Source organism: Mus pahari, chromosome 4 (assembly GCF_900095145.1).
Source record: "Mus pahari chromosome 4, PAHARI_EIJ_v1.1, whole genome shotgun sequence".
NCBI lineage: Eukaryota > Metazoa > Chordata > Mammalia > Rodentia > Muridae > Mus > Mus pahari.
The window spans coordinates 90,484,191-90,510,787 of record NC_034593.1 but is presented as its reverse complement, the minus strand read 5'-3'; the positions used below and the strand labels follow the sequence as shown (position 1 = coordinate 90,510,787).

Sequence of the window (26,597 nt, the reverse complement as noted above, 5' to 3'; positions counted from 1 at the left end):
AAAAATTAGAAGGATTTCTCACCTACCACTAGTAAAATGAAAAAACAAAACAAAACAAAAACAAAAACAAAAACAAAGAGAAACCAACTTTATTAAGCTTTCCATTCTTGTGGACTTTTTGTCCCCATACTGTTTGAAATCAGACCATTACGATAATTTTGGGGAAATACCAGAAGTGGATAGCACATCCATCTTGCAACTTACATTTTATTGATCATCTTCAATATATCATTTCGATGGTAGGGCTCTGTGTTTTCAGCATTTCTTAAGTGTGAGGTCTACACTGCAGCTAATGGCTCATCATGCTTGAGGATGGGTGACACCATATGGTGACTGGCTACACGGAAAGACCCTGTCTCAAAAGAACAGGAGTCCAGTGGACTGTTTTGTTGCACTGTCTCTGATGAGAAAGAGCTGCAATTGAAGACATTTTATGCTCTTAATGAAGTTGACAGTGACTTTATAATACCTAACAAACTTCATGAGAGAAAGTTAATGTAATAGTAGGCTTCAAGTACGTGTTAATTAAAATGCTCTAACGATTGTTTTCTCAGAATACATCCTTGTTATCATTTAAGAGACAATTTGGGGGTGGGAAATCTCTGGTGACTAACTGAAGGCCTGGGATGGGAGAGGATACAGGAGTCTACAGGGATGAACCTAGCTGAGATTCCTACAAGAGAGGGAAATAGAGGCTGAAGTGACTACCTCCTGTAGCCAGGCAGGACTTCCAGAGGAGGGAGGGGGACATCAAGCCACCCAGAAAACCTTCAACTCCCAAATTTGTCTTGCCTACAAAACGTGCAGGGACAAAGATGGAGCAGAGACTGAGGGATCAGCCAAGCAATGACTGCCCCAACTTGAGGCCCATCCCATGAGAGAGAGCTAACCCCTGACACTATTAGTGATATTCTGCTATGCTTGCAGACAGGAACCTAACATAAACGACCCCTGAGAGGCTTCATCCAGCAGCGGATGGAGACAGATGCAGAGACTCACAGCCAAACATCAGGGGGAACACAGGGAGTCTTATGGAAGAATGGGAGATAGAAGTGAGCAAACCAGAGAGGTCAACACCACTACAAGAAAACCTACAGAGTCAACTAACCTGGGACTGTGGGAGTTCACAGAGTCTGGGCCACCAAACAGGGAGCATGCAGAAGCTGGACCTAGAACCCCTACACATATGTAGCCAGTGTGCAGCTTGGTGTTCATGTGGTTCCCCTAACAAGTGGAACCTGGACTGTATCAGTCTCTGTTCCCCGCCATTGGATCCCCTTCCTCCATATTTGTGCTGCCTGGATGGGCAGCCTCAGTGGAAGATGTGCCTAGAATTTCTGGAATTAGATGCCCCAGAATGGGGTGGTACTGGGGGGTGGGGTTCCCCTTTTCTGAGGAGAAGGGATTGGTGCAATTCGGGGAGGGATTTGCTAGGGTGGGACTGGGATGAGAGGAGGAAGTGGAGATATAATCCGGATGTAAAGTGAATAGAAAAAATAAAAGTTAAAACAAAATTTTAAAAAAGATACCAACCCGCTCCAAAAGAGACAGAATTAAGCCTAGCATGGTGGTGTCTGCCTACCATCCTAGCACATACATTTATGCCAGCCTCACATAATAAGTATAGGACAGTCAGAACTACATAGCGAAGCCCTATCTTACAAACAGACAAACAAACGAAACCCACTAATAAATGGTAGCCCTAGAGTCACAACTTCATTATGACTCTTTTACTACTCAGAAACTTTCCAGTCTGCAGACTCCCAAGAACATTTCCTTCAGTGATTCCAGAAGGTCTCATGCCTCTTTGGGCAGTCATTACAGGCTCAAACTTTGTTCACATTTTTAGTTACATTAGGCTGAAATTGCACAGCACATTTGGGACGTTAAAAGTCTACACCTCATTTGCATTTGGGAATTACTATAATGTAAATACAAAACCTTACAATTCATAATTGGAAATCTGTAAATCCTTTAAGCCCCTTTCATGCTTGAAGCTGCCAAGTTAAATGCCTTTGGAATAATAGCTCCTAATGTCCAGCATTTTATACCTCAGTTCGGATGTACAACACATGCTCAGCCCCACCTCCCTTCCCATTTCAATCACCACAAAACCATTGTTCTCTGCTGAATAATTGCCAGTTGTAAATGCAAACATTAGTTTAAGGTAATTAATAGCAACCAGTAAAAAGAAGGGGATTTATGCACCATGAAATGTGTGCCTGGGAATTCATGGTTAAACTGAGCAAGTTTGATTTGCTTTTATCTTTTCCTTTCTTGTGGTGTGGGGGCTAACCCTAAGCCCTAAGCCCTAACATGTGCAACCCTTGTCTTGGATTTTCCTGTTTATTTTTTTAAATGTTGATTTTGTCTCTATGTGTGTATATGTGTGCCTGGGTGAGTTTATGTGCACATGCGCATGCAGGGACTTGTGGAGGTCAGAAGAGGATGCTGGAGTTACAGGTGGCTGTCCGGTGTGAGTGCTGGGGACAGAACCCAAATCTTGTGCAAGTGCTATAAGTGCTCTTAGTTTTCTAGCCCCAACTTACCTGGTTTTTTTGTTTGTTTGTTTGTTTTTAAATATTTATTGATTTTATGTATGTGAGTACACTGTAGCTGTCTTCAGACACACCATTAGAGGGCATTGAATCCCATTGCGGATGGTTGTGAGCCACCATGTGGTTGCCGAGAATTGAACTCAGGACCTCTGGAAGGGCAGTCAGTGCTCTTAAACTCTGAGTCATCTCTCCAGCCCTTTTTGTTTGTTTGTTTGTTTTGGGGGTTTTGTTGTTGTTGTTGTTGTTGTTGTTTTTATTTTTCGAGACAGGGTTTCTCTGTATAGCCCTGGTTGTCCTGGAACTCACTCTGTAGACCAAGCTGGCCTCAAACTCAGAAATTCGCCTGCCTCTGCCTCAAGTGCTGGGATTAAAGGCGTGCGCCACCATGCCTGGCTCTTTTTTTTTTTTTTTTAAATAGCAGTTGTATACTAAGAGAAATCAGGAACGCTTTCTTACTTAAGTAGTAACACATATAGATAGCCTTGAAGGTCCGTTGTGCATCATTCTTCTATGGAAAATGATAATTAAGCTACACAGTTTTCTTGTATTGTCAGGATCTGACTTCCTCCAGTTTATTGAAGCAACTTTACATATGATTTTTGAGGGTAGGCATTACAACCCAGCATTCATGAGATTCTGTGTTCAGTCCCCAGTATCGCACACAAAAAGGGACTTTTGGTAGATTTTTTTTTTTAATTGATGTACTTAACTTTGCGTAAATGTAATTCTTAGAGGTTTTCTATTCCCTGTTTGCTTCCAAATAACTACAGCGTGTTTCTATGCCTGCTCTAGCCCACTCTAGTTCCTGAATGAGTGACACAGAGACAAGTCGAAAGCTTAAACCGGGCAAGTTCTGAGCTATTCTAACCCAACTAGGCTACCTACGACCCATGGTGTGGTCCTTTACCTGCACGAGTCTTGCCCTGGCTTGCTCTGGTCCATATATGTACTCATGGCTGCTCTCTCATCATGACCTCATGGAGAATCCTCCAGGTCCACCCACCCTGTCTCTCCTTCTCTTCTCTCTCGTGGTCCTTTCCTACTCTTCTGTCTCCTCTGGGGACCCCTTGACTGGGATTGGAAGCCCCACCCTGTTTTTTGTCTGCCCAGCTGATTGGCTGGTCATCTCTTTATTAAACCAATCAGAAGGTGATACAACAGGATGTTTACAAAGGTGATGCTTCATAAAAATAACAATAACAAAGTATGGCCTGTACTGAACTCTCCGTGAGTATTGAAATCGGCATTTGAATAATACAAAGACAACCTAACACAGTGCACAAGGAGATTATCCCCAAAACTTTGTATTCGTTGAATATAATTTATGTTTTCAACCAACAATTTGGATGTCAAAGTCGAGCGAAGGGGAGTTTTAAGTACTGTAATCAGAAGCAAGGAAACACTATTCCCTCACGAACCCCCAAAACCTTCAACGCAAGCAACTCCTCTTTGTGTCCTTATTGTCATGCATGAAGGATAAGGGTGCTACTTCTTAACCCTGCCGTCCAGTCAGCCATGCTCCCTGTGTGCCCCTTAGAAGCCTGCCCACCTTGGCAGACCGGTCTACTCTCCCGCAGGCCATCAGGGTCTTTCTGCTAGATGGCAGAGTTTTCTAACTGCTCTGTCTTGGTTGTCGGGCGACCACCCTGAAGTCCAGGCTCCACTTTATAGTCAGAGTGACCCTTCTAAAAATGGATATCTGATCTAATCACGCCTCTGCTTAGAACTTAATGGCTTCCTAGTGCTTTTAGAATAAAGCCTTCCTGCTTTAATGTGGCCACCCCCAAGGCCCTTCATGGGTCTATCCTTATTACTTGTTTCTTGGCTGCTAGATTTAGCTTTTTCTGATTATTAAAAATGTCCACCCAGATGGTGAGCTTGTCAATTTCTCTTTGCAACTTTGGCCATTCTTCTTTCTATAATTGAAAGCCATGTGGTTAGTTAGGTATATTAGCTTTCTGTGAAAAGATACTAACAAATTTGGCCAAAGAATTATTGTCTGCTATTTATAGTTTTACCAGCTGTCTTTTTTGTTATTGTTTTAAAAAATTGGTATCTTGTTATATCGCCTTTCTGTGTTTTACTTTTGTGTGTCTCATGCTAGTATCACCTACTTGAATATTACTTTTATTTATTTATTTATTTTTATTTTTATTTTTTGGTTTTTCGAGACAGGGTTTCTCTGTATAGCCCTGACTGTCCTGGAACTCACTCTATAGACCAGGCTGGCCTCAAACTCAGAAATCTGCCTGCCTCTGCCTCCTGAGTGCTGGGATTAAAGGTGTGCACCACCACACCCGGCTTCATTTATTTATTTTTTTTGTTAAATTTAAATCAATATGATATTCTATGTCTTTTTAAAAAGTGATTTAAATGTGCTTATTATATTCACTACTGCATATTTGGATTCTATTTTGTATGTTTTATTGAGTATATATTATGTTTATTTTGCTTTCTGCTGAATTATTAGTTTTCTATATTAACACTCTGCAATTCTTGGCTACCAGGCCTTTCTGATGACTGAGAGCTCTGGATTTTCATTGACACAAAACATCCAGAATATAAGGGATCAGATAGCTGGGCGTGGTGGCACACACCCTTAATCCCAGCACTCGGGAGGCAGAGGCAGGTGGATTTCTGAGTTCGAGGCCAGCCTGGTCTACAGAGTGAGTTCCAGGACAGCCAGGGCTACACAGAGAAACCCTGTCTCGAAAAACCAAAAAAAAAAAAAAAAAAAGGATCAGAAAAAAGGCATAGTGGCCTTGCTATTTGCGAGGCTGAGGTGGGAAGATCATTTGAGCCCAGGATTGTGGAGCTTGTTTGGAACCACATAGTGAAACCCCTTCTCGGAGGAAAAGCAGACTTCAGAGAAAGGTGTTGCTCTTGCCTTTCCCCAAAGGTGACAAAGGGCTGGGGCTCTATAACTCTCTGCTTTACATTTGCCCCCATGCATTTACTTCTGTGGTTGCTTCTGTTCTGTTCTGTTCTGTTCTGTTCTGTTCTGTTCTGTTCTGTTCTGTTCTGTTCTGTTTTGTTTTTTGAGTCAGGCTTAGCTTTGGCCACCAGAGTGCTGGGATAACATACCCAGTGTTTTCATGTACTTAAAAGTACAAAATCAAAGCACAGAAGTAGGACTGACTCCTTTCCACTGTTTACTTTACCCATCTCTTCCCTCATCAGTACCTTTTCCATCTTAAGCTTTCTCCCTAATGGTTTTGCTTTGTTTTGTTTTATTTTGTTTCTTTTGGGTTAGTTGGCTTTACTTTAACAGTTCTCTTGATGTAAGTCTAGTATTCCATAAACTCTCTTAGGTGTTACGAATGAAAGTGACTATTTCATTTTCTTCCTTAAACGACAGTGCATCTGGAAACCAGACTCTAAGCTGGCAGTTTTCATTCAGCATTTCCAACATATCAATTGTCTTCTTTGAGAACCTAGCTATGGTTCTTCTATAGACACTCACCATTTTCTCTTGAATAAGTTATCTTCACCTCTTGGTCTGTACCCTCACAAGATTGTGGCAAATATCTGCCCCTATTGTCATCTGAAGTTTTGATGTTCTCATTAGAAAATGTCAAGCATATCGCTGGGCATGGTGGCGCACACCTTTAATCCCAGCACTTGGGAGGCAGAGGCAGGTAGATTTCTGAGTTCAAGGCCAGCCTGGTCTACAGAGTGAGTTCCAGGACAGCCAGGGCTACACAGAGAAACCCTGTCTTGAAAAAAACAAAAACAAACAACAAACAAACAAAAAACAAAAAAAAAGAAAGAAAGAAAACGTCAAGCACAACACACCTCTCTTACGTAGAGCCTTTCCGTTCTTCTTATTGGGATTTCTAGTCAACATAAGTTGGAGTGACCTAACCCAACCTGACCCCCATGGACGTGAAAATTCCCCTTCACTTTGCAGATCTCCAGACTCTATTCTGGGTGAGTTTTTGATGCATCCCATTGATGTGTTCCTTCTCCTCTTTGACTTCTGTTATCTCCAGAGAAAAAATTTCCCCACTTCAATGGTCATGTTTTTATCTTGCAAGATTTCTGTTAGTTCTTTCTCACTTTTACCTGTTCCGTAATTTCTTCTCCTTTTAAAAGTGATGTTATGCCTTCATTTATTGACTTGAAAAAGCAAAAGTGGGGCTGGTGAGATGGCTCAGTGGGTAAGAGCACCCGACTGCTCTTCCGAAGGTCCGGAGTTCAAATCCCAGCAACCACATGGTGGCTAACAACCATCTGAAATAAGTTCTGATGCCCTCTTCTGGCATGCAGGTGTACATGTAGATAGAATACTCATATACACAAAATAAATACATAAATCTTAAAAAAACAAAAAACAAAAAACAAAAAGGAATCTTTATCTGGGGACAGAAAAATGGCTCAGTGTTTAAGAGAACACACTACTCTTGCAGAAGACCTGAGTTCAGTTACTACCACCCATATTAGGCAGCTCGCAACTGCCTGTAATTCCAAAGCCAGGGAATCTAATGTCCTCATCTGGCATGAACAAGCATGTAAATTTAAAAAGTAAATAAAGTTTAGTTTTTGGGTCACCTGCAATTGTGTACACATATGTACACAGACACATTGACATAATTAAAAATGAAATCTTTTAAAAATTAAGTAAATCATGCCAAGTGTGTGGGTGTACTGCTTCAGCGCTGGCACTGTGGAGGGAGAGATATGCAGGTCCTTACAAGTTCAGGCCAGCCTGGTATGCGCACTGAGTTCTAGGCTGGCCAAGAGAAACGTAGAGAGACCCTGTCTTAATAAACAAATAAACAGACAAAATAAGATTAATAAATCTTTAAACATCTCTTTTAGTTCATAGAGTTAGTTTCATTTGGAGGACACTCATGTTCTGAGTGTCATATATTATTTCTTTTTCTTTTTATCATTTATTTATTTTAAACTCCAGATTTTATTCCCCTCCCAACCCACCCCTAATATTAGTTCTTAGTGTTATTTTCATGCATTTACAACCTAACTGTTACACTCACTTTTAAGAGGGTATTTCTATTTGCTTTTTTCTGATTTGTGTTAGCATATTTTTTTCCCTCTCCTGCTATGCTTACCTCTCCAAAGTTAGTAGCCATGCCCTCTCTTGCCTCCTAGCCCTCGGTTCTAGGATCAGGTCTAATGTTAGTGTTTTGATGTTTCCACTTCATCCACTGTGATGCTGGGGACAGCACAGAGCCAGTGGTGTGACTTGGTTCCTGGTCCCAGGGCAGGCTTTGTCCTCCTGCTTCCCCTGCAGGGGTGGTGGCACTATTTACAGAGCCTGCATTATTGGCTCACACACTCTGGCTGGCTCTTGTCCTCTTCACTTTGTTTGAAGTCTGTTTTTTTTTTTCCTGCCACCCTACAGGAGACAAAAATCTTGACTTTGGGGTCTAGACCTCCAGTGGGCTTCTGGCTGTAGACTGCCAAGTGCTTCAGGTTTCAGTTCCATTTCTGGTTGACAAATCTGTTTGTTTTTTTCTCTAAGCCTGATTATGTCCTTTTACTTTCCTCTTTCTATATTTAGTCATCAATTTTTCTTTCTTTTTTTTTTTTTTGTTCAAGACAGGGTTTCTCTATGTAGCCCTGGCTGTCCTGGAACTCACTCTGTAGACCAGGCTGGTCTTAAACTCAGAAATCCGCCTGCCTCTGCCTCCCAAGTGCTGGGATTAAAGGTGTGTGCCACCAAGCCTGGCAACTTTTTTTCTTTTCTTTTCTTTTCTTTTCTTTTCTTTTCTTTTCTTTTCTTTTCTTTTCTTTTCTTTTCTTTTCTTTTTTTTTTTTTTTTAATTTAGAGGGGGGGGGAAGGGTTTGTTTTTATTTTTATTTTAAGTGTATGGGTGTTTTGGCTGAATGTATGTATGTTCACCTTGGGCATGTAGTGCCCACAGAAGCCAGAGGAGGGCACTGGATTCCCCTGGAACAGTCACGTGGGTGATGCAAACGGAATCCTAAAACCCCCACCACCTTCATTGCTATTTTCGTGTAGGAAAAGGAATGGTTAAAACATGACCTTGCTGCACCAACTTGAGCAAATATATTCCTGCGTGGGCTTCACTCTCTTCTCTTGTTCTTCCATTAGAGGCTCAGCTCTAGAGATAAGAACTTTGTTTACTTTCCACATGGTCAATAAATTCCACAACCCCCTGAAACGTCAAGTTAGGATGACATAAGCTGTTGAAGATGGTCAAGTGGAGACTTAAACAAAACAAACAAACAAGCAAAAGACAACTCACCGTGAATACATATAAATTAAGAAACCACTAGTTTCTAGATCTGTAACCCCAAAGGACTTGTTAATGGCCTCTGACAGTTCTTGACCTCTACTAATTCTAGCCTCAGAGAAGCCACCGAAGAGGAAGGATCTGCAGGGCAGACATGCTTATCTGAGATGATTGCCTGTGGAGTCAGAGGCCAGGACAGGGAAATGTGAACGAATCCTTAGTAACTGAGTGAGGTCTTGCAGCTAGATCAGTGCCAGTCAGGAACTACAGGCTGATGATGTAGTACATGTACTCGCCTGTCCAGGAAATCAGAGAGCAAAGAGCAGCATGAAAGACTTAAGTGGTACTTCATAGAAACTCCTCTTTCTCCACGTGACGTCCTCCAAGGCTTTCCCCATCTCATTTGTCCCGACAACTCCTATTCATCTCGATGCCTAGGATACAATACTCCTTAGTGTAGGACATCCTACCCACACAGGAAGCACCATACTTATCTATTTAACCTTCAGGACAACTCCATGAGGTTTGCAAGTTTTAAATGAGGCTTCTCATTTTTAATATTGCAGATAAAAAAATTAAGGGTAGGGAACATATTCAAAAAATAACAGGTAAATGGTGAATACCACATTAAACCTGAGTTTTCCCAGCACCAGAGCTACATTTGTTTGTCATATTAGGCTACCTCGCATATTTTAGTCATCTTTGATTCCTTACAATGCAGTAATAGCACCAGAATACATAAATCAACAAAATATATTCTCAAGCTAGCTGCCCAGAGTAGACTTGAAGTAACTTTAACATATGGATTTATAAAGACTGTTTGACCTCTTTTGGCATTGGATTCCTCTTTATAAATATGGATATGAGCATCCCATTTTGAAGGTGCCTGAAGAGGTTGCTGAATTCAATAGATCTTTGTTGTCAGTTCTGTACAGACCATTCAACTTACATCTTCTCTCCCTGGCTGCCTTAGGAGATAGCTGTTCTCTTTGGTCCACCCAGCTTATGTCCCTGGTGCAAGCCTCTCTCTTACCCAAAAGACAGATTACTTTTGGTTCCTGATTTTTTATATTTCTAAAGTGAATGAAGTTTCATACGGTAGGGGCAGCCATGGTTCCTCCATGTCAAGACACACTAGGTATTGCTCAAGACTTGGTCACAAGCCACAGAAACTAATTCCAAGTGAAAAAGAAATTACTAGGCTTGTGTAATTGTGTTAGACGCTTCCTGTGACAGATGCTTGAGTTAATCAAGTTAGCAAGAGAAGAGGTTTGTTTTGGGTCATGGTTGGAGGCACCGGTTCATAATCTCACCAACCCATTGCCATTAGTCCTCTGGCAGAGGTACTGGGTGACAAGAGCAGGGGACACGTGATAATGCTGGGGACAATACAGAAAAAGACAATCTCTTCAAGGATATACCTGTAACCATCTGAAGATGGTGTGCTCCTGGGGACATTCCAGACCCACACTTGGGCATTCTGCCTGTAGCTTCCAAAAGCCTACGCAATCTGCTCATCTCCATGAGTTCCTGGTATCTTAGCTGTTCTATGACTGCTCACAAGTCCAACTCCATTGTCTCAACGTCTCAGTGTCTTTGTCAGGGTTTCTATTCCTGCACAAACTTCATGACCAAGAAGCAAGTTGGGGAGGAAAGGGTTTATTCAGCTTACACTTCCCACACTGCTATTGATCACCAAAGGAAGTTAGGACTGGAACTCAAGCAGGTCAGGAAGCAGGAGCTGATGCCGAGGCCACGAAGGGATGGATGTTACTGGCTTGTTTCCCCTGGCTTGCTTAGCTTACTTTCTTATAGAACCAAGATGGGATGGTACCCAGGGATGGCACCACTCACAAGGGGCCCTCCCCGCTTAATTACTAATTGAGAAAACACTTTACAGCTGGATCTCATGGAGGCATTTCCTCAACTGAAACTCCCTTCTCTGTGATAACTCCAGCTTGTGTCAAGTTGGCACAAAACTAGCCAGTACACTCAGCCATGAGCCTTTATAGAAATCAATACGAGCCTCACCATTCCAAGGTATAGAGGCACAGTATAAACATCATCATTCCAAAAGGGAAGGATAGGAAGACAGCAAGAAGCCCAGAAGGGCTAAGACCAAATCTTAACCGTTCCATTTCCAGCATCCATGGTAAGCTCTGGTGAGATGAGAATCTCTGAGGGGCTTTGTGGCCCCATTCCCAGATTCTGCCCATGGCCTGCATAGTCTCTTAGCACAATGGTTCTCCACCTGTGCGTTGTGACCCACAGGTGGGTCACGTATCAGATATCCTGCATTCCAGAAATTTACATTACGATTCATAACAGAAGCAATATTACAGTTGTGAAGTAGCAACAGAAATGATTTTATGGTTGGGGGTCACTGCAACATGAGGAACTATAGTAAAGGGTGGTAGCATTAGTAATGCTGAAAACCACTGTCCTAGCAGATTCTCATTCCATATTGCAAGCACCCATGACTTCTTAGGGCCTTCCATGAGCTTTGGACATTGCCTTGTGGGGTCTGCTTGCAGAAACTTTGGCTCTGATGTCACTGTACAGCAATTCAGGCTTTGACTTCTCAGTGCAAACAAATGCTTGGGTTTTGTGTGCTTGCGGAACCAGCATTACATGGAGGAATCAAGGTCTGTTGAGTGTGTGAACTGTATCTGAGCCTGCCTGGGCCAAGGTCACCGAGTGCCTTGCTGGATAGTGACACGGACATGAATTCCTATGCATTTTTGGGCACCCTGACTTGCTGGCAGATCTGAGCACTCAAATGGGGGCATGTGCAGACTTTCTCTTCCAGTGCTTTCATCTTGACATCTCTCAAGGCAGCCCAATGGAGACCCATAGACTAAGGTTGGGAAAGGATAGTTAGAGGAAGGTTAGGCATGTCTGCATTTATACATCACCTAAGTGGGAAACGTGTTTTTTCACATTGAGCTAATAATGAGTTATCTTTTTAATTATTATTTTGTGTATGGATGTTTGCCTGCATGTGTGTGTGTGTGTGTGTGTGTGTGTGTGTGTTATATACACACACATATATATTCTCCTACACCTAATCTCCTACACAACTGCAAGGTCACTGGTAGATTTATCACCCAGTAGTAGTTCCCCAACAAATTCATCTTCTATAAAGAAGCAAGCAAACTGTACATCCTTAGGCCCAGAGTATCTGCCTAGGCTTATTTGGGTTTGCTAACTTTCATGCAACTAACCTAAAAATTTCATAGCTTCGAACTACAAATTATTCCTGATCTTCAAGGAAAATACTTTCTAGATGCCTAGTTATTTCTTTAGGCATTCACTGGAACACCTGGTAACTTCTCAGCTGACATCTTTCTTGGAAACGTTGGAAACCAGTTGAAATGGTGAAGGAACAGGTTCTGTTAGTAAATAAAACCCAGCTTGTCTTTTTGCATTACCCCCTGCTTCTCTCCATCCCCCTATTTTGCTTAAAATAGGGCTAGATGATGATACTTCATCTAGGGAGCCTGGATTAAGGTCAGGACTGTTTTGTTTCGTTTTGTAAACAATGAAGAGTCAGTATGAAGTTAATACACACCAGGAACTTTGATATTGCAATGCAGGAGTGGATCCTGGGAAGGGTCCTATCAGTTTGAAACCTGTAAGGATACATTTTATTTTGTTAACACTTAAAAATTCTGATCTCGTAAAATATGAATTAACTTAAATAGATTTGTAAAAGGGAAATTACTGTTTTATCTGCCACTTTGGAACCTTGTCTACATCTTTGATCAAAGCCTAACTAAGCTTTGAAAATGAAATATTCTCTTTAGGCATCTGGAATGAAATTCCTCTTTGTTGAGAACTTACCCCCTACCCCCACCCCAGTTCACCTTCTCTGCTTTCTGTGGATTGCCCTCACATGGAGGGGTCAGTCTGTGTTCATCCTGGTCTGACTGGCTCCACCTCCTGAAATCTGACCTTAACTCTCTCAAGTACCGTTCTTCATAAATTTTTAATTTAATTAATTATAAATGCAGTACAAACAGAACACACAGGGAAAATTATATATAATACCAATGTCTTAAGAGTTATAATCTTTTCTAAATATTTCCCTTTACTGTATTTATATGCATATTCTTATATACGTGTAACCATAATGAATACATTTGCAGCTTGCTTTTTAAAAAACATTCTTTTAACATCTTCTTTTTAGAAGTGAAAGAAAATGGAAAGGGGAGACAGGGGAAGAAGACAGAGGGAGAGTTGGAGAGGTAGAGAGGGGAGGGGGCAAGAGGGAGAGGGAGGAAGAATTCTTAATGGTTTGGAGGCTAGTGTAGGAGTGTAACAAAATAGTTGATTGTATTTGAGTTATCTACAAAAATCTGTAACATTAACGCTTTAATCTCTCAGAGAAAAATAGGCAAGGTCATGAAAGAGGACAAGGCATACAGGAGACTCTTCATCATCTGTAAGACTGGAACTGTCAACGTCACATTTGTAGAATGTTTGGTCATGGCAAATTTTTCTTGCAGCTAATTGTGCGGTGTTAGCTAGGTAATAACTTCTCAAGATTCATACAGCTTGTGGTTTCATTCAGAGGCTGGTGTTTTATTTCCCTCGATCTTCTCGTGGAAATGAGTGACCTCAACTGTCGGAGCAGTGTTCCTTCTGGTTGGGCTCTCAACATTAGAGATCTATGAGACAGACACACTGCATGAGGGCGGCAGTTTCTAACATCCATTCACACATCCCGCTCAAATCTCACTTTGGACCCAGCACTCGGAGCAGTAGCCCTTGGGGACACTTTTACATCTTGCACTGGCTTTATTTTGTAAACCAATGACTTCTTTTGTCCTGTGGTAGGAAGGTAGGGTTTGCAGAGCTTCTAGAAATTCCTAGTGGAATGTAGTTCTGAATCCTGCCAAGGAACATGAACTTTTCGTTGATTTCTAAGGCTGACTTCCCACCTCTGCCCATTTATGGGGCTCCTCTCCAATTGCCAGCTACCAGTTAGGATGTGTGCAAGGAACAGAAGGTGAATTAAAAAAAAAAAAAGCTAAAAGCAAACTAAATGCAAGAATACATATGCATTGCTAAGAAGCAATCTTGATCATAACCTGGTTCTTCTCAATATTATAGATAACAGAATTGACTCAGATTGTTTCAAGCCTCAACATCAACAATATTGTCCTTTTGGGTTTTAACACCTGCTCATTCATTCATCTTTGTTATCTTTGCGGGGGCATGGTAGTGATGATGGTGGTGAAGATGACTAGAGTGTGTCCTTGGGACTGAACCACCAGGAATCTCGTGTCCGACCTAAGTAGCAGGATTCCTCAGGAAGGAACCCAGTAGAAAGCGAAAGCGCCAGGCTGCCATTTTAACACGAAACCGGCACGTGGCCGGTGCCACCTCCTTGAACCAGCCTCGCGTGCCCAAGAACGCGTGGAAGTTTGAGACCCCGATGTTGAACCCCGGGCCCGAGTCTCTGTTACTGAGTCATCAGCCTGGGCCCCCGTAACCCGTCAGTCCCAGGAACCCCAAATTCCAGCGCCACTTTCGCGATCCGAGCGCCTGGTCCTCCTCGCCCGGCCGCCGGGGCTTCCGGGGGCTCGGGGCTCCCGGCAGCGGCCAGGCCCGAGCGGCCCGGCGGGCGGGGGAGGGGCGCGGCGGCCGGGAGCGTGCGCGCGCACCTCACACTCCGCCGCCCGGGGACGCCCACTCGCGAGTCGGGGCGGCTAGCCGGCCCGCGCCCCCCACGGCCGAGCCGCTCGGCCCAACCGGTGTCGGCCGCGCAGCCGCTCCGGACTCCTCCGGCCTCTAAAGGCCAGGGACCAGCCCAGGGCCGCGGATCCGCGCCGCCGCCGCCAGCGCGAGCGTGCGAGCCACCGGAGGCCGGGCCCTGCCGGAGCCGCCCTGCGGCCGCCCGAGGCGCGGCTGCTCGCTCGCGCGCGCCCGTCCGCCGTCCCGCCCGCCTCGCCCAGGCGGTGCGAGGAATGAGCCGGCGCCGGCCCCGGGCTGTCGGTCCGAGGGCCGCGGCCCGGCTACCTCGCACGCCGCCAAGGCGCAGGGGCTCGGCCGCCGCGGCTGGGCTCGGCCAGGAAGCGGGCGGCGGGGCTAGCTGAGGAGGAGGAGGAGAAGGAGGAGGAGGAGGAGCCGGGTGGGGGCGGCCGCTCGGCTGAGGAGGAAGTTCCGTTCCTGACAGAGCGCGCGGCGGCGCGGGCGCTGTGGTGTTCGGGACGCCGTCGCCCTCGCGGCCTCGGTTGAGGGTCGTCGCTGCTACCCCCGGCGCCGCTGCTTGGAAGCCGGGGAGGCTGAGGAGCGGTGGAGGGGAGGAGGCTCCGGAGGGGACCGAGTGGAACCGACCTGCTGCAACTCGTCGTCTTCGCCGGGCGCCTACCGGGGCGGGCAGCCGCCTCTGAGCATCGCGCTGGGGCGCGGGCATGGCAGAACCCACCTTGCAGCTTCTCTGCAGTGTGGCTCGCCCGATCCACTCTCGGGAATGAAGAGGAGACTCGCGATCACCCGGTGAGGCACTGAGAGCCAAATGGCGAGAAGATCTGACGGGACAGAAACCAACGATCGCTTGAGAGGTCACCCGGGCTTCTGGATGTAATCGGAGAGCGTGAAAGAGGTGGCCTCGTAAATAATTATAATAATAATAATAATAATAATAATAATAAAGCACAACAATCCTGTGAGAGGAGGGAAATTGAGTTTATTCATTTTTTTTTTTTTGGCCGAGGTTTTGAGAAACGGTTCGATGTGTTGTACATTTGATATAAGATGAGAACTTTATAAAGTATTCCGTCCAAGAGCCTAAACGATGACTACCCCAGCGCTGCTGCCCCTCTCTGGTCGTAGGATACCACCTTTGAACCTGGGGCCGCCCTCCTTCCCACATCACAGGGCTACCTTGAGACTCTCCGAGAAGTTTATCCTTCTCCTCATCCTTAGTGCCTTCATCACCCTGTGTTTTGGGGCATTCTTCTTCCTTCCAGACTCTTCAAAACACAAACGCTTTGATCTGGGCTTAGAAGATGTGTTAATTCCTCACGTAGATTCCGGCAAAGGAGCTAAAAACCCCGGAGTCTTCCTGATCCATGGACCCGACGAACACAGACACAGGTTCGTTTGTTACTTAAATTCTGGTACTTCCTTTTGGGAGAGCAAGGTACAGCTTGTCTTCCCCCCCACACCCCCATCTCCGGCCCCTGTGAATGATCAGGGTGTTGAACGTTGTTGGTTCAGAGCTGGCTGGGTAGAACCATAGACTGGAAGGACTCCTAGGGTTCCTTGGTTCAGTCAGACTCGTCTGCTGTGGACGGCAGGGAGTCAGAGTGCGCGTATTGAGAACGTGTTTCAGCCTTTCTGCCACCATGTGAAGTCACTGAATCTTGACAGCTTGCTAGACTTTCTTTTTTTTTTAATGTTAAAAGGTGGGGTGTGTGTGTATATCCCTAACTATAATTTGGCCAGTTAATCTGAATTGAGCCCTTGGCAGGGTATAGTCAAGATGAAATGAAATGGAAGTTCTGCTTCCAGCCTTTTAAGTCATTTCTAGATTTTTGCCTAAAAGGACACTTTGGAGACAATTCGCTTTTTCCAAACACCTCTCTCCTCTCATAAACTAATTCTTGAATGTGTGAATGAGAACTATGTGTGAGACTTCACCCGAATGGTAGAACCCCTGTAGAAAATTGGTAGTGGTTTTAACCTAGTGAGGATTTTGAAAAAGTCTAGGTTCAAATGTGAGCCTAAGTTAAATATTTGGGACAATAAACTATTGTAATGAGGGCGTTCTCACTTTGTCAGCCAAGTTAATAGTTACTTGCTTGGTAGTTCATTGACTTTTGGCCTTACTGAAGTACTTCTAATACAGTTTCATACCATTTTTCTATACTTTGGGATATTTGATATTTTCAGCTTACATACTTTTAGAGGTTTTTCTTTAAAAACTTCCCTTGCTTTGTAACTGCGAAAAATCTTACTTGGTCTGGGAAATATTTGCTGAAAAAGAAAAGGTGTTTTTCTGGACATTATTTCCCATGGTATGTATATATGATACAATGAACATTTGGGAAAAATGTATTTAAGGCTGACATGAGAGCTTTTTGACAGCAGTGATGTATTAATGCCATTTAGCTATTATGATCTACTGTCATGTACTAATAAGTGGCTTCCTTTATATTTTGTATGGGTAGAAGTTTGCAAATTTTTACTTTAAAATTGATATTAAGAAAGTTAAGAAAAGTTCTCAACTAGTTGATGTTAAAATACATTTGAATGAAAGTGTATTTATGTGCATTGTACTGCACAAATTCAAAAGAATAGCTTAGTCTCATAAGTAACAGTTCTTAAACTTTATAGCCCAGGAATATAGATAAATTAGAGCCCAGTGGTATGTATATATTTATTGTTACTCAGAACGCCTGGTTCCTGAGTTTGGCACTGGAAACAGTTCTGATGGCTGAGGGGTGATTAGTGAGCTGCATTTCTAGTTTGGGATAGGAAGACACAGGTAGCACATGACAGAAATGACAATGTGTTGGATTTGCTTGCTTACTGAGTCAAATAATCAGAACTCCTGGATGGGGAGTTGAGGTAGTGAAGGAGCTCAGTGCTAACTCTGGCTGTGGCAGGAACAGTTTGTGTTTCTCTTTGTTTACACTTTGTTGTTGCTTTCTCTCACCTGAAAACAGTCTGCTTGGAATTTTACTTTGAACAAGGAATACGTTTAAAATGATAGAAACTAATGTGCAAATATGATCTTGATTAAAAGTAATTCAAAAAGATAGACTTATAGAATTATTTGTAACTAAGATCATACTTATTTTGTGTGTAGTATCTTAGAAGGCAAAAATTGTGTGTGTGTGTGTGTGTGTGTGTGTGTGTGTGTGTGTTGTGTGCATGCTAGGGACGGTTGGGGAGCCTTGCAAATGGAGGGCATTAATTCTTGTTACTAGTGTTTAAGAGATACTTGTTGGGATAATGTTTCTTTCTGAATGCATAGTTAGTGCAGTACCTTGGTGTTTTAGTTCAGTAGTTAGTCATTATACAATTTTCACTGACTAAAATTTGTGATTTTTTTTGTTTTGTTTTGTTTTTTGAGCCAGTTTTTAATCAGCTCAAATTGTTTCCTCTGTATGACAGCGACATCTACTTTATGGGTTGTACTGAATTAGACAAATACGTGCAGAGTCCTCAATATAGTTCACAATTTCAGCCAGTTATCAGGAAAACTTAGTTATTATTATCACTTATAATTGGAATGTTTGAATTCTGACTTTGCTTTAAGTGCTTTATGTTTCTGAAAAGCTAGGTACAGTTTGATAAATATTTTAAGAGTACACCAGAATGTTACTATCAAAAGGAACATTTTATAATGTCATTTTATAACTAAGTTATTAGTTAACAACAATCAATCTCCTGTTCAGACTGTTCATGTAGAGCCTCCTGTGTGGATGGGTTAATGATTCAATGATGCAGTGATTTTGGTTTTGGTTGTTAGAAAGTTGTACTCAGAGCAACTAGAATTTGCAGGGAGTGACTGTCCAGCATTTGGAGTGGAGGTGGAGAGAAATGAGAATAGGAAGGTTTCATTGAGGGAGAAGGGGCTCTGAAACTGAGAAAAAGAAAGCTAAATGAAGCAGTGATGGGAGGAGGTATGGTCAAGCAGGCTGCACAGGAGAGCCCTAGTGGGAAAAACCTGGTGTTCTTACAAGTACAAGAAATGTTCCTGTGACTGATGTGGTAGACAGTGTGTGTGGTGGTGTGGCCAGGTGAAGAGAGTAGACAGGGCGGATGTGGATTTACAGTTCCTCCCTATCCCTAGTTACAGAAGCTTGAATTAGTTCCTGGCATGCACAAAGTGGGAGATTCATGTGATTGTCTAGATCTCTGGCTTTTCTTAAAAGAATTTGAGACTAGAGCAACACTCAGTGTCTGTTTTCCGATGGCCAACACTCAGTCAGAATCTGGCTCCCTCTTGACAGGCGTGTGCTCTCCATTTTATGCCACTCACTTAAGGTGTCAAGTAATGTAATAAATCAATGCTCAGCCTGCCGGTAGTTAAGTTTGCATCTCCAGGCTGGACTCAAGCGTCTGTTGCTAAGTATTTTGGTCTTCATTCTGAGTAGCTGCTGGGAAGTCACTGAAGCAAAATGAAAAAAATTCATTTTGACTTTAAAAAAACAAAACCAATTACTTTTGTGCAGGACAACCAAGGTTGAGGATTTCGGACACAGCATATTGACTGTGGCCATATTAGTAATACTGTGGGAGAAGACAAATTACTGAGACATGAAGTTGAATTAAGTTTTAAGGACCTGTGGTTGGCTGAGTATAGAAGTTAAGGCAGGAGGAGAGAGTGGAAACTAACTTCAGAGTTTCTCTTTTATATGGTCTTGCATCAATAGAAGCTTCTTTTTTGTTGTTTATTTTTATTACAGTTTTTGCCTTTATTTAATAATGATTTTATGTAAAGTTAATGTTTGCTTGAGGATACCTTAGCATGTTCCCTTTTGTTAAGTAGCTTACACAGTTTTTCAATAAACTTTTTATATGTTTATAAACCATTTATAAAGTACCAGCCCACTGTCAAGGTGATAATAGCACAAATTGTACTAATAGTTTAAAATTATGTTTGTGATTTTTAAATCACCACAAATAGGAATTTGTTATAGTGCTCATTTATGTTATTATAATATATATTGATTTATATAAAGGGTATCTTTCTAACTTGTATATAGACAGTTTCCTTTCATTTTTCAGTCTTTCATTTTGAAACTGACATTGCTTATATAATGACATTGTACAAATGAGATTGACCTCCCCATGTGTTTGTTTAAAACATTGAACATATATTTGTAAATTATCCTTTAGTCAGGATCATGTTCAAATTGAATACTTGAGAGTTATGTGTGTTTATTTCTAGTTGCTGTCTGTCTCAGCTGATGTTATTATATTACCTAGTACAAATTACACACTTGCCCCTGTCCCTCCGGTAAACCATCACCCACTTAGGACAGGGTTAGGGGGCTTTGGTTACCCTTGGGGGAGCCCCTGTGATTTCTCCAGTCCTCTGAGGACTGGGGGTCTGGGCAGTGGCTGGAGACTGGGTGGGGAGTGCATCTTGGCTGACAGCAGATCTGCAAGGCAAGGTCCTCACCCTTGGCAGTCTGGCTGGGGCTGAAGGTCACAGCTGCATCACACTGGGCTTTGAGCAGCTTGATGTGCTTCAAAGCTTGGAGAGCTTCTGGGGAGACCTCTTTCATACCTTCCAAAAGAGTGTAGTTCTCACCAGGATCCTCAGACAAACTGTAAGTAGTGGGGGCTCATGAGGGTTGGTAGCATGACAGGTAGGCTCTGAAGTGGTGTCACTGTGGGCAGAGCCTGGGGTGTCTGATAGTTTTCTTAAAGGGGAAAAAAATGTAGGCTTTGGAGTAGAAAGGACCTAAAGTGAAAGTGTAGTTTTTATTTGGTGGCTTTGTGACAGTGTAGTAGACGTAATCATTTTGAACCTATAGTGACCATTACTAGTCACATCAGACTAGTGTGTACTTTAGCCAGTGTTGAGGTGGCTTAATACTACTAGCACTCTGGAAGCAGGGACAGGAGGATCTCTGAGAGTTCAAAGCAAGCCTGATTTACATAATGAATTCGAGGCTACCCAAGGCTATATAGTGTCTCAACAAAACAAAACAAAAACTCAAACAAATGTCAAACCCCACAGAAGTGTTGTAATGAAAGATTCTTGAATTCTCTCCTCTTTTATATTTTTATTTATGTATGTGTGAATCTCTCTCTCTGGGTGTATGCTGTCTAAGTGCACTTACCTGCAGAGGCCAGAGGTGTTAGATCCCCTGTAGCTACAGGTGCTGGAGTTATAGGCCTTTGTGAGCTGTTGGATGTGGATGCTCTTAACCACTGATGCAGACCCTCAGATTCTTTACTCATGTCCCGATTGCTGGCTTTTGCTTATGATCTGGCATTGCTCTTCAGTGCCTGTATTTGTTATTTCCTAGTCACTGTGACTAGATGTTAGACAAGAAGTAACTTAAAGGCAGAAAGATTCCTTCTGCCTCAGAGCTGAGGAATGCAGCTTGTTACATGGCAGTTGGAGCGACTTGGACTGTAGTGCTGAGGAAGCAGAAAGGAATCCTAGTGCATAGCTGGTTCCTTTCTTTTCCCTTTTTATTTAGCCCTTGAGTCTAGTCCATTGGCTGATGCTCCCCAACTATAGGTGGGTATCTTTTTCTCAGTTAAATGTTTCTGGAAACACTCTGGACAGACATATCGGAATGCCTTGCAGTTGTAGAGGAAGCCCTGAGCAAGTGAAGTCTTGAGTGAATGAGTGTTGTTGGTATGGGCCCAGTCTTGCCAAGGACTCCAAGTAGACCCATGGGAAATTGGCAAACCTATTCCTGTGTAGTTCAGGCTCAGAAAAGCAAAGTTTGAATGTTTACCGATAAGTGATCAGGGTGTATGAAAGCTAGCAACTACATGTTTACAGCTGGAGACTGCTTGCCAACAGACACCCCCCCCCCCCCCCCGTAAACTAGCCAATTCCTCCTCATATGCTGTAAATGAATTCACAGAGGTTCTGGATTGTAGAGGTAGTAGCTACCATTCCATCAGCGTGTGTACACCTCTACCTGACCCCATCTTTTCTGTACATGGGTCTGGATTTGTATTCTCTCACTGACCCTAGTCAAGGTTTCTGGACCCAAAGCCATGCAGGATGACACAGTGCCTTATTAGTGAGCTAGGTATTAATTTAATCAAGTTGGCAGTTGAAATTCACCATCATAAGTCTACGTCCTTGTCAACTTGCCCAAACACATCTTTTTGTTTGTTTGTTTGTTTGTTTGTTTGTTTTTTGAGACAGGGTTTCTCTGTATAGCCCTGGCTGTCCTGGAACTCACTCGGTAGACCAGGCTGGCCTCAAACTCAAAAATCTACCTGCCTCTGCCTCCCAAATACTGGGATTAAAGGCATGCACCACCTCTGCCCGGCTCAAACACATCTTTCTAGTTTTAATCTATCTCCATCCCCTATAGGCTAATGGCTGCTTCATAGTGCAAAATATATTCATTCCTGTTTCAGAAGTCCTCAGAGTCTTAACAGTTTCAGTGCTATTCAAAATAGCTAAGATCTCTTTTGAGACTCAAGGCAATCTCTTAACTACAGGTCTCTCATCTCATAAAATTGACAACAAATAAACAAAAAACCCAAGTTATTTATTTCCATATACAATGGCACATTATATAAACATTCCTACTCCTAAAAGTAATGGTATAGCAATGAAAGAGGGGGCCAAAGCGCAACTGAAGTCAAGCAGGACAAGTGCCAAATTCTGCAGCTACATGTCTGGTATCCTTGGTTCCTGATAACATATGGACTCCAACAACGTTGGGTAGTCATTCCCTTCCGGTTCTGTTGTCTACATTATAGCATACTTACCCTTTCCCATGCTGGCCTGTGCCCTCCCTGCAGTTGTTTTGGCAGATAGACCAGGTCCTAGCATCTCCAGCTTCCTGGGATTTGTTTCTGTTGTAACTTAGGTTTCACCCTCATAACTTTATGCAGTGACTTCTTAGAACTTCCTTGCAGGGCATCTGACCTTGTGTTGCCTGGCTTCAGTAGATTTCTGGAACCTTGGTACAAGTCTCCATGACCCTGTAATTCTTTAATTTTGCATATGTGTGAAACCAGCATTGTGTGTACAACCCTGCCAAGTTTTAATGCCAAGTCAAAATGTAGTCTGGCACCCTACTTTACAAGGCCTCTTTGTACATTGGCAGTTGAGCTTGGGAAGACACTTCCCTAGGCAGGCATTTTCTAGTAGGAAACCCCTTCAGCAGCATTCTGAGTGCAGGCTCTTTTCAAAGGAATTTGCATTTTCCTAGCTAAGTCTTCAGTGGGTGGGGTCTTGCCCTAAGAAGGAATATTTCTCTTTTAAAAATATTTTAAAATTTATGGTGTGTGTGTGTGTGTGTGTGTGTGTGTGTGTTGTATACATGCTGTGGTGCAAGTGTGAGGATTAGAGAACAGAATGGTTTTTTACACCATGTGGGTTCCAGAGATTTAACTCAGGTTATAAGGTTGTAAATGCCTTTCCCCAATGACCCATCTCTTTGTCTCCAGAGGAACCTTTTTTGTTGTCCTAGTACAAAATGAGTGATTTCTCTTTGATTGCCTTACTCTCTCAACTTCCCCTCTTTTAAAGAAAACTGGTTTTTAAATTACCTAATTATATGTATGTACATAAGTTCTGCATATATGTGCTGATACCCAAGGAGGCCAGAAGGTGTTGGATCCCCTGATCTAGAGTTAGAGGTGGCTGTGAACCTTCTGATATGTGTGCTGAGAATTAAACCCAGACCCTGTGTAAGAGCAGTGCATCCTCTTAACTGCTGAGCTGTCTGAACCGTAGAATCTCCTTAATAACTGAAGATTCTTTGCCTATGTCTACCTTGTCTAGAACTTTAAGCTTACTCATGTTCCTTTTCTTGTTAAACTGTACATTTTCCCTATTTTTCTGTTCTCCTTCGTTATAAATCAGGGCCAGAGCAGTGGGTAGTAACCATGCCACAGTCTCAACACTCTGCTGTAGTGAAATTCCTCTGCTAAACAAATTAATTAGTCCATTATTTTTAAATTTAACTTAGCTCAGGTTGTCTGGACACAAACAAGACACAGCTATATTCTTTTCTAGAATGTAATATGAATGTCCTCTAGTCCAGTTTCCAGCTGAGTTTTTATTTCTGTCTGAGGCCTTGTGAACTGTGACTTCACTTGTTTGCATTTTTATTGGCTTTCTGTTCCTTTGTATTTTTCCCAGAATGGCCTGTTAAGTTCCATTTATAGCATTCTAGGGCATCACCCAAGGACTTACACTCTTCCTAATTTTGACTCCTGTTGTCCCAATCCCCCCCCCCCCCATATATATGGAACAGATAGAAAGTATTTACAGTAAATCAGATTTATTTAAAAAGTGTTCTTTGGCTTTCATATAACCTTAAACGCAAAAGCAGGTTTGCATACTAATGATATGGATGTGTTTATTTTTACATAAAGAATTAAATCTGTGGCCACTTAAAAAAAAAGAAATCCTAGTTAAATATTTGATAATGCAGGAGATAGAACATCTTCATTTTTCAGTTGATTAGTATTTTAATTTTATAATCATCAGTGTTGAGAATGCTGTTTCACATAAATTAGTATAAAATGGCAAAATGTATAAAAGCATTTTTCTGTCTGTCTGTCTATCAATTAATCAGTCATCTATTTTGTGTGTGTGTGTGTATGTGTATATATATATATATATCTGAATATGCACATGCCATAGTGCTCATTTGGAGCCCATGTGGATGTCAGAGGACGGCTTGTGGGGGTTAGTTTTCTCTTACCACCATGTGGTTTCTGAGGATCAAACTCAGGTCATTAGGCTTGACAGCAAGTGCATTCACCTGCTGAGCCATCCCGCTGCTCCACAAAAGGCACGTTTAAAGGTGTTTTCAGAAATTGCTGGAAATTCTGCCATAACCTCAAGCCAAAATTCATTTAATGATTTTAAAAATAAAACTAAAATCAGCAACTGACATAGCATCTTTAAAAATCAAACCTTTTAATATTATACAAAGATAAACTAATACATGCTGATTAAAATACTAGAAGAATTGGCTTTCATAGTTGAATTTCTATTTTTTTAAGGACAAACATGTACAATAAAACATTGCAGCTAACAGCATACAGTGTTCTTGAAACAGAGTTTATTGACATCGCATGGTGTACCACATCACAAGTTTCTATGTCGTGTATTCAGAATCAGGGTTGCAGTGAAGTCATGTGATGAACTTGGGTGAGCATTGCTAGATTCTGGTGTCTACCCCAGAATCATTACATGTTAGCTGTTGAGTACATCTTTGGTAATTGGATATTTGCTGTTGCCATATTTCCATGCCTCCTGCATTTAGTTGTGCGTTTCCATCTGTGCTCCTGACCCACATTTTAAGAAGCTGAGTTCTATTAGCAGAGCCAGAGTCTTCCTATCTCCTGTAAACCAGTTCCAAGGGACTCTAAAATGTGTGGGCAGGCTGTCACAGCAGTGACAGGCCCTACTTCTTGGTTCCAACTTTCTGTATTAGTTACTTTTTTTTTTGCTGTTGCCAAATACCCAATAGGAAGCAACTGAAGGGCAGAAAGGTTCTTTTTGACTTTTAGTTTAGAATGCAGGTTGGGGAAGGCATGGTGGGAGAGGCTTGGCTCAAGGTGCTGACCAAGAAGTAGGGGAAGGAACTGTCCATGTTCATCTATCCCTAGCCAGTGGATGGTACTCTCCATCTTTAGGGTGGGTTCCTCAATCTAGTTAACTGTTTTTGGAACTCAAACAGACATGCTCAATGGAGTGCCTTATTAATGCCCTCAGTGTTTATTGTCTTAATCAAGTTCATAATTTAAATGAGTCATTATAGTACAAGAGTTACTTGTTTAATAGTTACAGATTTAAATAGCAGTATTTCATTTTTAATTCCCCCCCCCCTTTTTTACTCCTTTGATACATTTCCTGTGTCTTTAGACCCCTAATATGTTTATTTTATATTTTAAGACAAGGTCTTGCTATGTAGCTCAGACTTGCCTTGAACTATTGACTTTCCTGCCTCAGTCTCGCAGGGTGGCAGAATAATAGTGATATACCCAGTGTTACTCCCAGTGCCTATCTCCTTCTTAAGACTTTTGGCCCTTTTGAGGGTTTGCTGTTTTGTCTTGTGTTATATATATACTGTGAACTTATTATTTGTAATCAACAGACTAAAGTTGGTGCTTTTCTTATTATTTTTGTTCTTTGGATAAGAATACTGAATGACTACTTTTTAAAACTCCGTAGTTGAAGAACAAGTAATTTGTATTCATAAATTTAACTGTGTTGAGGAATAGGTTTTTAATGCAGTTCTCAAGTTGAGAATACCGTTGGTAGTATGGATAGTCTCTATGATTCTTTCAACACACAGAGTGTAGCTGTTCTTCCTGGTTCCTCTGTACAGATCCTCCAATAGTTTATCTCAGATATAATGAAGGTGATTGGAAGATAAGGTAAGAGGTGTGAAGAGCTCTGTATATAGGAGAATCTAGGTGGTGCTCTAGACTTTTCTGAAGGTTCTGATCTATTTTAGGCACACAGTTGGCCCTTCACTGAGATAAGGGGTACTTGCTAGGGAGGTAGATGAGTATTAAGGACGGCCTGGTTGCTTTAAATCAAAGTATAGTTGTAGATTTGTAAAGAGGGCATCTGGTTTCTAATGCTAACTTTGTGATGGCTGCTTGGTTATTGTTTTTGATTTTTTGATAGTCTTGAGTTTTTTTGTTTTTTTTTCCTCCACTTTAAGTCATTTCTTTTTTTCTTTCACAAGTGTAATCTGGTAGACACTGTACTGTGAGCTGCCCACTCACAGGATAACCTTTTGTGTATTATTTAAAGCCTAATTTTCATATGAAGCAAAAATGCCTATAGCTCTGCATTATTAGCTTAGCATTTTGAAACAACAGGATGTTTTTTAATTCTTGTATTGGATATTTTAAGATATGAGTATTAGATGCCATAATAGGTGGATGCTATTTATTATTATTATTATTAAAACATAAGTGTTTTAAGGAAATAAAGTTTCCTTTGGCTTTCTTAAGAGTCTAAGGCTAGAAAGCCGTGAAGTGGTGGCGCACGCCTTTAATCACAGCACTTGGAAGGCAGAGGCAGGTGGATTTCTGAGTTCGAGGCCAGCCTGGTCTACAAAGTGAGTTCCAGGACAGCCAGGGCTACACAGAGAAACCCTGTCTCAAAAAA

At 42.2% G+C, this 26,597-nt stretch overlaps 1 protein-coding gene across 1 annotated transcript in view; it reads left to right on the top strand.

The window, feature by feature from the left end:
• Positions 1–14,925: 14,925 nt before the first annotated feature.
• Man1a2 (mannosidase alpha class 1A member 2) overlaps positions 14,926–26,597 on the top strand; it is a 133,750-nt gene continuing 122,078 nt past the window's right edge. Inside the window, exon 1 of the mRNA XM_021195475.2 lies at positions 14,926–15,883. Within this exon, the coding sequence (XP_021051134.1) occupies positions 15,582–15,883 (302 nt within the window). The 5' untranslated portion in view covers positions 14,926–15,581. The remainder of the gene's footprint in view (positions 15,884–26,597) is intronic.